Source organism: Bubalus kerabau, chromosome 6 (assembly GCF_029407905.1).
Source record: "Bubalus kerabau isolate K-KA32 ecotype Philippines breed swamp buffalo chromosome 6, PCC_UOA_SB_1v2, whole genome shotgun sequence".
NCBI lineage: Eukaryota > Metazoa > Chordata > Mammalia > Artiodactyla > Bovidae > Bubalus > Bubalus kerabau.
The window spans coordinates 22,974,861-22,992,691 of NC_073629.1; the positions used below are offsets into that span (position 1 = coordinate 22,974,861).

The window sequence follows — 17,831 nt, forward strand, 5'->3', positions numbered from 1 at the left end:
TTGTTTCACATTATTTTAAGGAAAATACCACATATGCTTCATTAGTTCTTAAGAAATGCTATGAACCACAACCTTACCACTTAGCCTTGAATGAAGCAACACATTATTGCACTTCCTTCATTTAATCCCAAAATTTCAGGAGGGGCAGGGGGTGGGAAAGACTGGCTTGGCTTTCATGGGATTATGTTAACATGAAGTATTTTTATCATCCTTTTGTGAATTTTTAAAAAAACTTTGCATCATTTATTCTTCATGCAAAAGCATCCAATCTGCTAAACGTGACTTTATTTCATAGCAAGATTAGCAAATTGGAAATGGTGACATTTAAACCCTAAATTAAGTTTATCGTATCAGATGCATCATGATGAAACATATATGGCTAATATAAACGAATGAAGATTTATGGTCTTTTCAAAAGCCAACTACTTTGAAATGGTTAAGTTGATTTGCACTGCTGCAAGTTCTCCAGCAGGGGAAGGATATGCAGAGTGCCACATGTCCAGCCTCTCCCAGTGGGGGTCTACAAAGCGCCTACCTGCCTTTGTCTCCCTCCTTGGGACAGAAGCAAAGGGACCACACGGCATCAGTGACCACAGCACTGAGATGCAACAGGGAGTGGGGCTGCCCATGAAGCCAGACCAGTGGACCAACACCAGGTCCCAGCCTTCCTTTCAGGGCTCTCCTCTCGCGTGCCCCCATGCTTAGCTGTTTCCCTGTTCTTTTTTATTAGTTCAAAACCCAGAGAACCTAGGGATAGGGCTAAATCCCTGAAACAAAATACTTGTACTCTAATTTCTCCACAATGTAAAATTTTCACTGCTTAGGTTCATCTGTAAATATCTGACTGTGTCAGAATTCTTAAACCAGTGAGCTCGGTATTCTTGTCTCCAAATGAGATGACTTACTACCTGCTTCCTATAGCCCCTCAAAAGTTCGCAAGAGAACGCATGTGGGGTGGAGGTGGCTGGTAGAGGAGGTGCTCAAATCAAAATCGCACTTTTGTGGTCTGGGGCTCTTGTGTTACTGAGAAGACAGGGTTGCTGAGGGTAGAAGAGAAAGTGACTCTCAAAACCATTTCACGGACAGAAACGTTCATAGGTCAAACTCAGACTGCAGGGCTCCGGCAGAGCCTAATCTGTACAAGTCTGTCTGCAGACGACTGCACCTGCTGCTCCTTCGATTCCCTCACCTGGGAAGAAACACGCACACAGACGCCCACTTGCTCAGCTGAAGATGCCTGTAACTCAGAAGAAACACATACACCAGAAGCAACCTAACTGCACAGAACACACACAGCCGGTCCCTTAGACGCTTACCTTGCAGGGCTCATACACTGGCGTGCTGAAGGTGTGTGTGTGGAAGGGAACTGTGTAGACTGAGCAGGGCTGGCAGGAGGGGACCGTGGATAGGCAGGGAAGCGGGGAGGCAGAACGGACCACAGAAACCCACATTTGCACACACAGTAATAATATTTTACTTTAACAAGCTCCAGGAACATTTCATAGCTTTTCAAATGACTCTAACTTTGGCCTTCTTAAATACTTCACACCATTACACTGGCCCTCACAAAAATTCCTAGTAAAGACCATGAGCTGCCTCCAGAGATGAGAACATGGGGACCAGGACTGCTCTTCTGCCTACAGCTAAGATTTCATGCCTGAGACAGGAACAGCACTGGATCAATCTACAAGAGTAGTTACTCCTCAACAGCAAGCAATATGCTTCATCTGCAAAAGCACTTTTCTATACTTTCCCTAACTTTCACCCTGTTGATCAATTCTGATACAACGGTGCTACGTTTCTGGGTCACATGGAAACCACTATGCCTAATACTCAGCAAACAAACAGGAATCCAAATGGACCAAAAAAAAAAAGGCAATCCAATTTTGTAAGAAACAATATATTTTATTTTTCTGACACCACAGCTCTGGTGAGTGGTTTTGTACCAAATTTAATGGAGGTTACACAGAACGTTTTACGCATGGGAGGGGGAGGAAAGGGAAGGAACCACAAAATTAAAAACAGAAAAACAAAATCCTGAATAGCTTTTAGCATCTGTTCCACTCCCACATTAATAAAATTCACTTGGGAATTCCTAATAAAAGGAGAACAGAAAACAAGGTGGGCACGGAAGAGTAGGATGGGGAAGAAAAGACGAAGGGCAAAGAAGACAGTCGAGCATCCCAAAGACAGACCTTTCCCTCCTGGAGCCGGGACGATGCTCGGCATGGAAGGTGAGGCTTGCTTAGATTTATTTCCCCAAAGTATCACCGTGTATTGCAGCTGCCAAAGGGAAAGAGAGGAGGGAAGCAGGGGCTCACCAGTGAGGGACACAACAGGGGGAAACTCACTCAACCAAGAGACAGGGAAGGAGAGGGGAGGGAAAACAAGAGAAAAATGTGCAGGTGGGTCTGTAGACTGGGAGAGGCAGACAGTGCTGAGAGCACTTAAACTGAAAAACAAATGTCCTAAGCGTCATTATTTTTAAAAAGAAAAATCTCCCCCTCCCCCCACCCCTCGCTGAACTTAGTTCCTTTTTTTGTGCTTTTCATTAATACTCTGCTCTGAGGTTGTAGTTTGGTTTTTCTATACACTGGAGTTGAAAGAAAATAGTCCAAAGGTCTGAAGATGGATTCTCCACCTAAAGTAAACAGCCCAGCATTCCTGTTCTCCTCTTGTCCCAAAGACTAAAGTCTCTGCTAAAATCCCTTTTACAATATAGTACAGTACACAAAAAAATAAAGCCCCAAGCAAAAACAAAACCAGAAAAGAATCCTGGGAGAAGCCAAGTCCAAAGGACGTAAACATACAGAGAACGGTGCAACACGTGACCCATGGCGATTCTCAAAGCACGGCTACAGATTCCCAAAAGGAGGTGCCATCACGGGATACCCAAGTCCACAAAAATAATTTTTAAAAAATAAATCTTAAAAAAAACACACCTGTTGATTAAATGAATAATTTGTTTTCAGATAAATCCATACATTCTCGAGTTCCCCCCGCCCCCAAAGCAGCCCTTGGGTCTCTGTTCTCCTATTGCATGACCAACAGTGCTCCTGGAACGCCCTCATAGCAGCTCTCAGGACCTGGAATCTCATCTCAACAAGGATGGGCACATCCAGTCTTAGCAGCTTAAAACATCATGTTTCCTGGGTTGCCAGGTCCTTGGCTGAATCCACCCATGCCCACGTCAGCGGCCATGCCCCGGGGCCTCATCTGTGGGGGGATCATGATGTTCTGTTGGGGTCCCATCATGCCCTGCATGGACATCATCATGCCTGGAGAGCCCACAGGCCCAGGGTGAGTGTAGAGCCCGGCAGGCCCCCGATCCTTGCCAGGAATCATGCCCACGGCAGCAGCGGGATTGCTCATCAGGGTGGGCTGGCCGGGCATTGTAGATTGTGCTGGTGACATCATCCGATGGTGAGGTCCCATCATGCCTTGCTGGAGAAAGGCTGGTGGTCTCATAGGGTTGTGGCCTGGCATGGATGGAGCTGGACCAAGAGGGATGTCTGGAGTTCCCACGGGCCCTGGACCTCCCATGCCAGGTAATGCTAGTCCCATTCTGGGGGCTTGTTCGCCCATCATCCCCTGCATGTGCGAAAACCCAGGTCCGGGACCCTGGGGCTGTTTACGGCCTGGGACTTCCCCTCGAGGGAAATATTGCAGTGTCTGGCTAGGCTTCTCAGATGGGATAATGCGAGACAGGTCAAACTCAGGTATTCCGGTGGCTCCAGGTCGGATGACCTCCTGTAGATCTGGGTCTGTAAACACTGAAGGCATGCTGTTTCCCAGGACAGCGAAGGAGTCAGGACCCCCCGGGCCTCCAGGCTTGCAAAGTGCTGCATCTGCTGAACTTTGGGGCAGGTTGCTGGGGCGGCCAAGAGGCCCTTCTCCTGGGAAACCCATCCCTCCTGGGAAGTTGCCCTGCCCCCCACTGGGGCCATTGTGAGGAAACGGAACCTGCTGTGGAGGAGACTGAACTGGAGGGAAAGCCTGGGGAAAACCCATGCGTCCCTGAGGTACCACTGGAGGCTCCTGGGACCCATGGCCCATGACAGGATTGTGTGACATCAAACCAGGCCCCATAGGGACTCCGTGAGGAGGTATGTTGGGTCCCATGGCGTTCGGAGAGGGCATCTGATTGGAGTGAGAAAGTGGCTGGGTCATTCCCATTGGGCTGAGGGTTGGCATTGGAACCACGGGGTTTGGACCTGAAATTCGAGGATTCTGTGTATTAATGCCCATTCCTAGAAAAATAAAGATATCAAAGAAATCAATTTCACCAAAAGTAACTCAGAAAAACTATTATAAATCAAATTAACAAAAAAAGTTACTATGCATCAAATGTGCATGGGACTGTGCTGAGAAAATACACAATGCACAATCTACCCTCAGGAAGGTTACAACACATTTGGGGGCACACAAACCAACAGCTCCACAAGACAATGTATTTATCACTGAGCTTTAAACTGTATGACGTATAGGCATATAGAAGACACCTAGAAAGAAAGTCTCCTGAGTGAAAAGTTCCAAGTTAATACACAAATGAGTACAGTCTTCTTCACTGGAAGTATTTAATTCAGAAGAAAGCAATTTGCCTAGATGACCTGCAGTACGGTCCTTTTTGGAGAAAGAGGATTCATCAGTCCTACAAGTCCAAGAATCAGAAGTAACAGCAACGAGGAAACCAAACAGGCCTTTTTCAATTGATAAAGTGGCATCACTCTTTCACACTGCCTTACAGGGAGAGCATTTAAAACTCTAGATTATATAAAATGGTGAAGAAAAGCTAACTTTTAATGGAAAACACACAGGTTCTACCATGGCCTCTGGGACATTTAAATATTTGGTCTCTCCATGAAGTTAACCACAGAGTATGGTAAGAATGATGCTTGTGCCATCCACGGAGCATGCCCTAACCTGACTGATGATAAAAAGCATTCTTAACAATCAGAATGGAACTGGAACCAGAAACCCATGGCTGAAGTTATTATGGTCTCTTTGTTGACCACCTTTGCCCTCCCACATCATTTCCCGTTAGTGAGATTTGGGGAGATGGGAGGTGCAGGAGTGAAGGAGAACAGAATGAGGAGAAAAGGGAGGAATTTTTATTTTCTCTCTAGGCCTAAAGAAAGTACTTCTCTAGGAAACAGGGGTTTTCTCCATTGTCTGAAATCCTGTGGCTGCTTGTGGTTTGAGGCTGCCCTTTCAGGAAAATAGTTGAGGACTCAAGACATTCCTATCAGCATATTAAAAGGATACTGCTTTCAGTCTCGCTCCAGGAGGAGCCACCTAAAAATAAGCACATCGAGGTACACAGAAGCATCAGAACTTCTGTAAGAAAATGACAAGAACTCTAAAGAAATTTGCTTTCTTATCCACAAACACAGAATAAGCTAATCCAAAAAAGTGTTATTCTCTTCCTCTAGGCAAGACATTTAGTTTTACTGAAACTAACTCAGATGATATACTTTTTCAATCTGCTGAACGTCCAGCTTATTGAGGTCTACAGATATCAAGAAAACACCTCAAGACGTTTTTCTTTTGTCAACAGCAATAGGGCCATATCCTATCTTCCTGATTTCTTACCTGGCATATTATTCATTGATGGCAAGTTGGGAGAACGAGCTGGAGGGGAGTCGTCATCTGAGCTGGCCACGGTCTTGATGGCGTCGTGGTATAACGGGGTAGAACTGGGCATTGCAAACTTGGACATTCGAGACATCATAATAGACAGTGGGTTCTGGGAAAGGGTCGGCTCTGGAGGCATGGTGTAAGGTGTACTAGAGGGAAGACTTCCCGGGATACTCACAGAGGCAGACTGGCTGGCTGTAGGAGGTGGGGGGCCACCTAAGAGAAGAAGGCAAAATAAAACAGGGCAGGGAATTAGATTCTCCTGAAGGTTCTTGGGCCTGTGATTATGAACTAGCAGGGAATGAGACAGATGAATGGGACAGTGTTATTAGACCCAGGACATGAATCATCAGTCTTCTAGTCAAGCTCCGTGTGTGTGCAGAGGGAGATGGCAGCGTACGATGGAGGTGACAGCTCAGCAGATGGCAGGACAACGCACCAAGAATGCGTGAGAAATACTAGCTCAAACTTGGGAAAACCACGCCTCACAAACTCCTTCACTGAAAACAATGGGAAATAAGTGGATCTCTTACCCTTGCCAATCACAATTCAGAATTTGCCTCTGACGTTAAGTGTGCTTGGAAGCCAGATGAGCCATCCCACCCCAGGTACTGACCAGAGCAGCCTACACATGCTCCTGACTGATTTCCTCCACCAAGATGTCTGCACTCAAAAGGTCTGAGGGGGCCGCTCTGCTGGACTGCTTTGTAGAGAACTGCTACCCAATGGAGAAGCACACTTTAACCTGGTAGGATAAATCTCCTACCTCATTCTGATTCTAGTCTTTCTCAAGTGGAGACAGCACAGACCTAGTATTTACACCTCAGTGCTCATCTACTGACCGCCTCTGGTCCTGTTCACAAAACCACCATCATCAGTGAGAACTTCCCCCAGGAAGTAAATACTAATAAATTGCAGCTGATCTGTGAGAATAGCAGTCTAACAAGGAGAAGGTTTCGGAAACTGTTTCAATGGTTGACACCTATTTACGAGAACCACTCAAGTCTCTCAGCAGTCTCCCCTCTTTGCTTGGGATGATACTCACTCTCTTAACACAAAGACAGACCTCTGAAGTAAGTGGGGCTGGTGTTTAAAGGAAACACATTTATCCTTTAATCTTAACACATTTGTTAAGACATTTGAGTTCCCTGTGCACATGTAAATCGTTCAGTGAAATGATATGCATTTCCCATTCTCCTCCCAGTCCTATCCCATAAACATATTTTGCACTAAAGCCCATGAATCTTCACCAGGATTGGACACTTGAGCATAACCCCACGGGAGTACCAACTCTGCACCTTGCCACAAATACATCCATCTTGGCAAAAGCCCCCTCCTCTGGCTGCATAATCAGGACACCAGTTTTCTTGAAGTATGTAAAGCAGGCTTTCACAATCTCTGGCTATAGGTGCAACTGTGAGGATGAGAACATACTGACCTGACTCTACACTTGCCAGCATGGCTGGGGAGGCCATGGTGAGGGGCGCTTTGTGGTTTGGAGGGATCCCAGGACTCTGAAGAGGAGGTTTTGGAGACGAGGTCCATCCAGGTGATGGGGCAGGAAGTGATGGAGACTTGAGGTGAACAGGCGAAGCAGCAGCAGACCCCAAGACGGGCGGGGACTTAATGGAAGCAGCGGCAGCTGGGCCCGCCAGCATGCCTGCCAGCTGCGATGGAGTCTGGGGGGACTTGAGGTTCCCCGAGGGTGAGCCCAGCATCGGTGACTGGACTTGGCGCATCGTGGGAGATTTCAGAGGGTTGATGCCTGGGGAATGCACCTGGCTGCCTGCCACAGATATATCCACGGGCTTCCGCCCCAGGCCGCGCTGAACGGGAGGAGCTGTGTTGAGGCTAGTGGGGTTACTGGAAGGGTTGAGAGGTAGTGGTGGCATATGACTGAGCCGGCTGTTAGTCCTTTGGTCGGGCCCCATGGGTTCTCTGAGATTCCGCAAGCCACTGTTGCTGCCTGGACCCTGAGACATGGGGAGGAACGGCCTGGGGCCCATGCCATACTCTTGCTGCGGGTGCTCGCCGAACGGCAAGGGCACCATCTTCTGCTGAGCAGGCAGCATGTCCGCGCCACCCGCACGGAGCTTCAGCATCTCCTCGGGCCCCGCCCCAGCCTCTCTCATCTTCTGAGGTATCATCTGAGAGTTGGATCCCATGCTGACATTTAAACTGACATCTCCCTTCATCCCACTGGGAACCATCCCAAACTCGAGTTCCCGGCCAGGGCCCAGCTGCGGGGGCATTCCTTTTGGAAAGTCACCCCTGGAAGGGCTCAGTGGGCCCTCCACTGGTATTCGCGGGAAGATGGGATTATTCCCTGGCTCCACATGGCGCTGGGAGCCTGGGATCATCCTGTTCATCTCCATTCCAGGCCTGATGCCTTCCACGCTCATCCCCGGGGGCAATCCCAGCTGCTTCTCTGCCAGCTGCTGTTGAAACATCTCTTCAGACAATCCTTGGGGGTTTGGGAAGCGCTCCCCTCGGCCAGGACCACTGAAGACGCCCTGGCCAGGTGGGAAGTTTCGACCGTCTGGGATTTTTGGCACATCGTCTGGCCAGCTGACTGCAGAAAGACCTGGTCGCGATGCCGGGTTGGGGACATTGGGTCCCTCCATCTCAGAATTCATCATTCCTGCAAATCCAGGGAGGCGCATTTGGCTCCCTGGCATGTTGGGGTGGGGAGCCATGGCTCTCGGGGGCAGAGAATGGGGCATGTTGATCCCATCGGCAAAGGGCTCTGAGCCCCCAGGCCCCCAGGCCTCACCAGGGGTCATCTGGTACGGAGGGGGGGGCCCTCGGACCACTCCCCGAGGCCCGTGCTGATGGACCATCATGTCCTGGAGGGAGCACTGCTGCACGACCACTTGCTCCTGCTTCCTCCTCTTCTCTTCGTAGAACTCCTGCTGCAATTTCAGCCACGCTATCTGCTCAGGGGTCATGTGATCCAGGTGGTCCGGTCCGATGGGCCCAGACTGGGAGTTCATGGAGGGTGGAACCATTTCATCTGGAGAAAAGGGCACATCTCTGTGTCCTTGAGGGCCAAATGGAGCCCCCACGTCTGTCCGGGGCCCAGGTCCCTTACCTAGGCTTTGGGATTGAACCATCATGGCCTGTATAGGCCCTTCTGGTTTTTTCTGAGGTCCATCTAATACCCCAGTGTTCTGCTGGGGTCCCCCACTCTGTCCTCCTGGGAATTCCTTCTCATCGGGGAAAAGCATTCGCTGGATATCTCTGAGCGTTTGTAAGGAGCGCTCCCGGTGCTCCAGCTGCTCCTGAGATAGTCCATCAGGGTTCTCCCCCAGTGTGGGGGGCTCTCCACTGGACACAGGCGGAGGCGGGGGGGCTTTGGGATCTGCTGAAGAGCTATTGCTCCCCTGGGAGACAGGGGTCACGGCTCGGTTGTTGGGCGTTGAGTTTGGCCCGGTGCTGTCTGGGGGCAGTGGAGTGGAGCCGGCAGGGCTGCCGACAGAAGGGATCAGTTTGTTTTCTACCCCAGGACTGTCCCGGTCCAGGGGACGCGGGGGCGCGGCAGGCTTGGGTGCTGGTGCCGGAATGGGGGGAGTTGGCTGCAGCCTGGTGTTCTGGGAAGAATTCTGGTCCTGGTTGGCTGGAGCTGGGGGCTGTTGTGGGAGAGGTTTCGGATCATTTCGAAGGGCAGATATCTGTGTGTTCTGAAGATAAACGAGATTTTAAAAATCATTGGTAAATTGAACAGAAGGGCGATGAAAAGGGCACGATATGTTATAAAGGACCAGTCCCAGCTACATAAATCTACACTGACACTTGGTATAGAAACTGCTCATGTACAAACCCCATGGACATGAAGACATTTTGATTTCTTCCCTGTCAAACGGTATCCTCTTTCCCAAGCTGAAGATTAGGTTTCAATAACTTTATAAGCATGCCAAGGGAAAGCCACTCTGCTGGAGTGAATACATCTGAGTATCTATTTCGAGGAACAGGTTTGATATCACATGTCTACTACGTGTTTCTGATTCAGGGAGAGATTAGTTTCTTGGTATGTGGGAGGCTGTACCTAACACCTTTTTCTTTCCCTGAAAGTATAAATGGGTATGTAGACTTCTCACTGTCAATCAAAGAGTCTGACATTTTCAACTGAAAAAGAAAGTCCCTGTAACTTCCAGCTCAGTACTCTACCAGCCAGAGGCGGCAGGTGAGGCCGCTCCACTTCACTGTCTCCCCTGGCACGGTGACTAGTGAAGCACTCCTCTCCTTTAGTTTCCAAGGGGCCTGACATCTCCGATTTCTGTTTTCAGTTTGTGATCACTGATTCAATATTTGATAAGAACTTGCACATTAACTGCAGTAAGATAATCTGTAGGCAAGAAACATCTGTGAAGAAATCTGAGGCTAGCTTGTGGTGTCTCTTGATCTGTTCTTTCCAATAGACAGCACATGGCCCTTTCTACAGGCTGGATGAGTGTCTTATTATTTATTAAGTACCAATGCCACATTTAAGTCCTGGATAAAGGTAGGCTCGCCTGTAAGAGGTGACATGGATGTTGTCAGTGTTTGGAAGAGGGATATAAAATGTTCTGCATCTATGCCTTGGCCCTGCTGGAGGTTTGGGTATTAGAGAAGGGCAGTACTGAAGAACAGAAGGGCCCAGCCTAACCCTCCATCAAGGGATCTCGAGAGCTGCAGGATCCCTTTTTGATGTTCACTTCCTTCTACCTGGTCACTTAATCCAGTCTGTATTTCCAAACCCCTAAGGCTCTTACTTACATCCCCACCTACTCTCTGGAATGTTTCTCAAGGTACAAATTTGTACAGAAATCATTACATGTATCCCTGAACACGAACAGCTCACATTCTGTGGACATGTACATAAATGCTCCACTTGCTGGTATTCTCCATGCATCTATGCCTGCAGACCCAGAGTGAGGTGGGGCAGACTGGCTGAACCTAGATGACTCTGGACGTCACAGTGTCCTCGGTGTCTCTGACTATTTAACTGGAGTCTGGAGGTCACCTTAATTTTCTCTCCAGAGGCAGTTTACGTTTGGTTTTGTTGGCCAGACTGTGTTTGTGTGTTAAGGGTGGATACTCATTTCCTATAAGGGTGACTGTGATGGAAGAAATGGTTTAGTACCACTCTTTTTATTTTAGATTTGGAGCAATGGTGACTGGACTATTCCCAATACCCTCCTTAACTCCTCTTCTGATTTCATGTTAGTACTAGAGGAGGTGGAGGTAAAAACTGTATGAAGATCTGTCATTAAGTCAATAAAACACTGGTTTGAGCTGCAATTGTGCCCTATATACTCCAGAACAATATAAAATATAAATACTTCTAAAGTATAAATTAAAAATATATACACTTAAAATATTACATATACACTTCTTCTACCCTTTAGTGGACATAGAGAGAGACATGAAATTCCTTTGCTTGGTCTAGGAAAGCCCAAGCCCTGCTATGTCGCAGGAAGGCAGCCTAAGTTCTCATACAACATGGACAAAATGTCATCTATTCTATACTGAATTGTCATCTCAGTCATTTAACTTTTCCCATGTTTAAGACTCATCCCAGTTTTATATTTCATGCTTCCTGAAAGCAGGGATTGTGTCTTGAACCTCTAATGTCCTCACACCACTGGATGCAATGCCTTGACAATCTGAGGCACAAGAAACACCGTTTGGTTCAATTTGAGACACTACGTATGTTGAAACAACCACTGCATGCATGTCCTAATGCAGTTTATAGCAGGTGCCTAAGTTCCAGAGAGGAAACAAACATTAACTATAATTTTGAAAATATCAAGCAATTAAAAACATTCAATGGTTCTCTCTGAAATAAATAAGAATCATTCTGAAAGTCACTGCGACTCTCATTATGGAATTATCAGCATGTACTCCAGTCCTATAGGGTGGTAGTAAACTGTTTCTTCTGTCACAGTCTATAGGAAACCAGTGACCACCCTTAACTGTTGTTTTTTCTCTGTTCTTTAACTCAAGAGTGCCTGTTATTTTTTTTTTTTTTAATTCTGCTGTATATGCAGGGTCTGAATTCAGAATTTCCCAGAGAGGGCCACATTAAGGAAATCCAGGATAGCCATATGTCTCCTTTTTATTTTGCACCTCTTCTCTTCTAGTAATTCATCAATATATCAGCATGCTACCAGAAAAGGCCAGAGTGATGTGCCTAAAACTACACAACTAGGTTAAATGCTCAAAATGTAGCTGATACCAAGACTATCTCCCTACTGAACCCTCACGGATTGTTGGTGGGGATGTATACTGGTGTAGGCACTATGGAAAACAGTGTGGAGATTCCACAAGGAATTACAAATACAACTAACATATAATCCAGCAATTTCACTCCTGGCTCTTTATCCAAGAAAACAAAAACACCAATTAGAAAAGATATCTGTACACTTATGTTGTTCACTGCAGCATTATTTACAATAGCCAAGATATGGAAGCAACCTAAGTGCCCATTAATAGATGAATAAAGACTATATGGTGTACACACACACACACACACACACACACACACACACACAATGGAGTAGTACTTAGCCATTAAAAAGAATGAAACCTTGCCATTTTCAAAAACATGGATGGACCTAGAGGGTATTGTGCTAAGTGAAATAAGTCAGAGAAAGACAAACATGTGGAATCTAAAAAAAAAAAAGCAAATGATTAAACATAACTAAACAGGAACAGAGTCACAGATATAGAGAACAAACAGGTCATTTAAAGAGGAGGGGGGGCCATTGGAGGAGGACATAAACAGGTGATGGACGTTAACAGTACAATCTTTCAGTTACAAAATAAATGAGTAATAGGTGTGAAATGTATAGTGTGGGGGATATAGTCAATAACTGTGACACCTTTGTACAGTGATACATGGTGACTAGACTTATGGTGATCACTTTGAAACGTATAGAAATATCATTTCACTATGTTGTACACCACAAACTAACACAGTATAGGTCAGTTAAACGTCACAAACAAACTCAGAGAAAAACAGATTAGATTTGTGATAACCAAAAGTGGGGGGACTGGGGGAGAGGGAATTGGAGGAGGGCAGCAAAAAGGTATAAACTTCTAGTTATAGGATAAGTAGGTACTAGGAATGTAATGTATAACACGATAAATATAATTAATGCTGCTGTATGTTCTACATAAAAATTAAGAAAGTACACCTAAGAGTTCTCATCACAAGACAAAAAAAATTTTTTTGTCTTAAATTTTGTATGTATATGAGATGAGGATAATCATTTCGTAATGTATGTGAGTTAAAGTATACAGTACAGTTGGCTGTACACTTTAACTTATACAGTGCTGTCCATCAACTACATCTCAATAAAACTGGAAGAAGGAAAAAAAGATTATCAGTGAATTAATCATCTCCCACCTTTAGAGTCACCTTATAACCTTTAAACCATTATTCCACTTGTAAGATGACATACCAGAGGGGCTGTGCTTCTCTCTGTCTTGCTGTTAGAGATGTTCTGGATGTGGAAAGAGACGATAGTTTCAACCTGGCCCTTCAATACGGCTTCTGCAGCCCTACAAAGAGAGAAGAGATGCACACACTAGGACTTGTTTCTATTTCACTAACTGAAATTCTAAAGCATTTTAACCCCAGACCGAACTGGTATGTGAGAGGAAGAAGTATAAAGAACCACCGGCAATGCCCAGAGAAAAGAAATCAAGATAAAAAGGTTTTCATTACTTGTCTGTCATTTACTGTAACTCTTCTGAAATTTAAAAATAGCCATTAGCAAATCTCAAAAGAGGCATTAAAAAACCCCAGGGTTTTTTCCTTTAAACCCATCCACTCTGGTAGGTGTTTTATAGAGAATCCTAGTTCAAGATCCCAAGCAAAGAAGGGTAAAATGAATTCTCACACCTTATCATAATTTAAGGTTGCCAAGATTCACTCTATATCTTAATTTTAAAAATGTTAGATGAAAAAAGTCAGAAAACTATATAGTGTATATTCACATTTTAAATAAACAAATATCCAGTGATGCATCTGTCTACTAGAAACATTCATAACAGTTATCTCTGTAAATTCTTGACACTTCTTATTTACATTTTCTAATTATTCTAAAATGGACATGTATTACTTATGTATGCCATTTTAAAAAGAATACTGAGTTGCAGAACAGTGTGTGCTGTGCCATGGACCCTTTTCCTGTTTAAAAAAGTATATATATGTGTATCTGTATAAGCCTAAAGAGTTTCTCTGGAAGGAAAGCCAAGGAACCACCACCAATGGTTGCCTCTGGGAATAGGGGAGTGGGGGTTTTATATTTTATTTTACTGTTTTCTGTAGTGTTAACCTTAAGTAATAATACAAGTGGGCAAAAAAAAAGTCTCTTCAAAGGGAATAAAAATTTAGATGCCCAAACACGCAAGCCACACCAGCATCATGACACAGCCATTAACTTACTTATTAGCCATCTCAGTAGAAAACACATACACCACTTTGGCAGGAGTCTTCTGAGCAGGTGTGGGCTCTGGGGCAGTAGTCTGGCCATGGGAGGGGGTGGAAGACCTGGGGACTGTAGCATTTGATGGGGTCATCGAGTGTGGTGTGTGCTGGGAATCCTGGGACTTTATGTGGTCAGCAGAATTACATTCTAAAAAAATAAAAAAATTCATGTTATAGAAAGTATAAAGCTTTCTTTTTTCTGCCAGCATTTATAGCATCATAATGCAAACACCTTGAAAATTTCAAGGAGGAAGTATCTTGTTAAGAGAAAATTCTTCTATTCATAAAAATACAAATACACTTCTCCCATTTAAATGACTAAGTACAAAGCACTCTTTCCCACACCCTTCCTGCTCTACTACACATTCTTTGAAAAGTGTGCAGGTGTTAGTTGCTCAGTCGTATCCAACTCTTTGTGACCCCATGGACTGTAGCCTGCCAGGCTCCTCTGTCCCTGGAATTCTCCAGGCAAGAATACTGGAGTGGGTAGCCATTCTCTTCTCCAGGGGATATTCCCGACCCAGGGATTGAACCCAGGTCTCCTGCACTGCAGGCAGATTCTTTACCATCTGAGCACCAGGGTTTAGATATTAGCATAAATGTCCCTACTTCCTGGAAACCCTTTTGGAACCTCCTGGGCTGGATGTCCCTGCTAGTTAGACCCATAGCCCCCTAACTTCCCTTACTTCAGCGTTTATCAAATTTCATTGTAATTTTTTAAATGATCTGCTATCTAGGTGCATTTAAACCCTTGAGGATAGCAACTGTTTCGGTTTTGCTGACCATAGCACCCCAGCACCCAGCATAGTGCTGGTGCTCAGAACAGGCCTCCCACAAACAACCTGAACAAGAAAGGAAAGACAGGGGAACAATTACCCAGGTACTCATTTCAAATCTGGGTTGGGGAGTCACCGTTCCACTCCCTGAATGTTAGTTTCACATTCTGGCCTACAGTTAAGATGTTTTATTTTACACTAAGTGGGGGAAAGCCTAGAGCATAGCCATGGGTCCCATCCCCTTCTGGGCTCACTCCACTGTGGTACCTACTGGATCTCTACCACATGGAGCCCCTCATTCCCGCCATGGTGAAACTGGCTGGGACAAATCTGGACTTGTGCCAGGATAGCCTCTTGTACCTACAACTGTCAAAATGGAGGCCAGAGCGCATGCAACCCAAGTCTTGAAGGACTAATTTCATGGAGAAGAGGAAGAGTTGTCAGAAAAACTGCTCCAGTGTGGGCTCTGGCATAGACAAATTGGAGCTACTGGCCTGACACTCAAGTACACAAAAGCATAGAGACCAGAAACATCCATAAGTACATGGTTAGGGTTGTGCACCATCCTCAAACACTTGCATCCTCAAGGGCAAGAACTCAACAAGGTTGTTCCAAACTACTCTTCAGTTCGTAGGAAACTGACCAGAAGGAGTTCAATCTGAAACTCTGAGAACTCCTGGATCCAATTCCTACTCTCCCCACCTGGCTACTATTAGGCTCTCCGGCATCCATCCATGTCAGAGGCCCTCCCTCAGGAATACCTACTTCCCTCTGAGTCTCAAAGATCTTATAGACATACCTTTCATGTCAGAGTCATCGTTTGGAGTCCCAGGATCTCTCTGATCAAAGGAGTCGGCGGAAATACTTCGCTCCCTTTTCCCCTTGCCCTTGGCACCATTTCCAGCCCCATTCTTCAGCCCCATGCTCCCACCTGGGCCAGGGAGTGCTTTAGGGGTATGGCCCCCACTCTTGGAGTCACAGGGGGATGGCTGGGATTGGCTGGCTGAGCCCCCCTGTTTACCCTGATTGGAGAATTTGGAATCCAGCTGGGGGTTTCCAGATGGGGACATCACTGTAGGGGGACGGACCATCACCTCCTGCTTTGACTTAGGGCTACTAGAAGAGACAAATAACAAAGGGAGATCAGACACTGGAGAAGACTGGGCAGCACAAATCAAAGAGGTCTGATTTCTATCACAGGTCAGGAAGACCTGGACAGCTGAAGTAACCACCCCACCTTTCACTTAAGCCGCTTGCTTGTTCTCTTCTCCCCATTCTCATCTCAGAGCTATCAACAGAGAGGAGGATTTGGGCAGAGTGGCCTGCCTCGTCTCGGGAACCCTAGAGTCACATGGGGACCCATCGCTAGGGCTTCTGTCAATAAAGGACAACGGTTTCTATGTACATAGAGAAATGACTCTCACACTAAGACTAGCTCAGAGTAAACAAACAGACATCGTTAAGATCAAAATACTACCCACCCCTCAGCTGATGAACAAGGAACAGCTGTAACAAGAGACTGGCTTCCCTGCTGGAAAATACGAGCAGGTCTGGGAGAGTGTGAGGAAACCCGCTGGTGACTGGCAGTCTGGGGAAACCCTCCAGGACACTAATCACCAAATAAGAAGTATCACACCAGAGCAGACACACTAACCACTGCCTCCAGGGGAGGAGGAAGAAATTCTTTTAAGATATCAATTTTGTAGAACAGAGGAAAAAGCTTCACAGTGGGGGTCAGGGGCTGGTGTTTTAGTTCCAGGACCTTAGGCCTCCTCCTCAACATTCCAGGTCTCAGTTTCCTCATTTGGCAAGTTTAGCACATTGTACTGGATGGTTTTTAATGTTTTGTTGAGGAGGGGGGCTATAATGAGGAGCAGTCAGGTAAGGATGGACAAATGAGTAAGAGGAGAACGCTAACCTAAACTCTGACTCACTATTCTATCACTGTTTACTTGAGTCTTTTGCTTTTCCCATTTGGGTCTCATGATTCAACACACTGTTCCACCAGTTAGTGTTCAGGGTCCACTATGATGTCCCAAGGGGCAGCTGGGCCAGGCCCTAGGCCTCACCTCTGTGTGTTTCCTGACGGAGAGTTCCTCACTTTAGGGTTACTGGAATGCATTGATTGAAATCCTGAGCTTGCAGCCACAAACAGGGACGGGCTCACCGAGTTCCTCTCGGGCTGCAGCAGAAACAGCTGCTGGGGGCAGTGGCAGGGGCCCACTGTGTGCTGGGTGCGTCCCTTAGCGCTGGCTGCCTGCACGCCTTTTTCCTCTTTGTTTTTCTCTGCTGTGGAAGTGGGTCCTGTCCCCTTGCGGCTCCAGCATTCTCTGGGTGTGTGCCTCCGGCTGCCAAAGGAAAATCTCGCATCTCCAGGGCACACTGGGAAGAGAAACAGAGACATCCAACACCCTTGTAGCAAGACCAAGACTAAAGCCCCACCTCGACAGTACAGAGGCAGATGGTTCCTCAGCTTCCCTCAGGGTGAAAGGAAAAGGCGATGTTCATATTCTGGCCAAAAGGCTCTAGTGCTAAAGCAGCGGAAGAGTGACTAACACTTTCTGCCAGGCATACAAGCCTCCCACCCAAGCATCATATACCAGGCGTTTGTAAGCAGATGAGAAAAACATTTTATCTTTAGCTGTGTATTCCCCCTTACATTTCTCTACTTCCAAATACAAAACCCTCAAAAACTTGGGTTTTTCTTTCTTCAAAACAATGCTCTGAAACCACTGGGTACTCCAAATCCATAGCAACTATCTGGTGCTTCCCCTCTGATGGCACTGAAATGTAACAAACCCATCCCAATTTCAAACCATGAAACAAATTACTCTCTGTTTATATTCTCAGGGCCTCAGGGTGGGGAAGACATTAAAGGAGGTACTTCTGAAATCAACTATTGAGCCAATACCAAATACAATCAGTTCTGCCCCCTGATTTCT

The 17,831-nt window shown here is 46.2% G+C and overlaps 2 protein-coding genes across 4 annotated transcripts in view; both read right to left on the bottom strand.

The window, feature by feature from the left end:
- Window positions 1–1,884: 1,884 nt before the first annotated feature.
- BCL9 (BCL9 transcription coactivator) lies at window positions 1,885–17,091 on the bottom strand. Of its 2 annotated transcripts, XM_055584549.1 has the most exons (7): window positions 16,959–17,091; window positions 15,689–16,005; window positions 14,072–14,261; window positions 13,083–13,182; window positions 7,076–9,317; window positions 5,593–5,853; window positions 1,885–4,250 (listed from the first exon to the last, which is right to left on the bottom strand). In XM_055584549.1, the coding sequence occupies exons 1-7, from the start codon at window positions 17,009–17,011 to the stop codon at window positions 3,133–3,135; spliced, it is 4,281 nt and encodes a 1,426-aa protein (XP_055440524.1). In that variant the 5' UTR covers window positions 17,012–17,091; the 3' UTR covers window positions 1,885–3,132. The 2 variants fall into 2 exon arrangements, with proteins under 2 accessions (XP_055440524.1, XP_055440526.1); XM_055584551.1 differs by lacking the exons at window positions 15,689–16,005; window positions 16,959–17,091 and adding an exon at window positions 15,161–15,274.
- LOC129654835 (uncharacterized) overlaps window positions 17,053–17,831 on the bottom strand; it is an 80,543-nt gene continuing 79,764 nt past the window's right edge. For both annotated transcript variants that reach the window (XM_055584553.1, XM_055584552.1), the window contains exon 4: window positions 17,053–17,271. In XM_055584553.1, coding sequence (XP_055440528.1) covers window positions 17,053–17,259 — 207 coding nt within the window. In that variant the 5' untranslated portion in view covers window positions 17,260–17,271. The remainder of the gene's footprint in view (window positions 17,272–17,831) is intronic.

Bases quoted from the DNA above. Each gene is read 5' to 3' on its own strand.
- BCL9 (XM_055584549.1), bottom strand. From the start codon at position 17,011: ATGCATTCCAGTAACCCTAAAGTGAGGAACTCTCCGTCAGGAAACACA. The intron at 16,006-16,958 runs GTGAGGCCTAGG...TGTCTCTTCTAG, and splicing joins CCGTCAGGAAACACACAGAG to TAGCCCTAAGTCAAAGCAGG. The intron at 13,183-14,071 runs GTAAGTTAATGG...CTCTCTTTGTAG, and splicing joins TCTACTGAGATGGCTAATAA to GGCTGCAGAAGCCGTATTGA.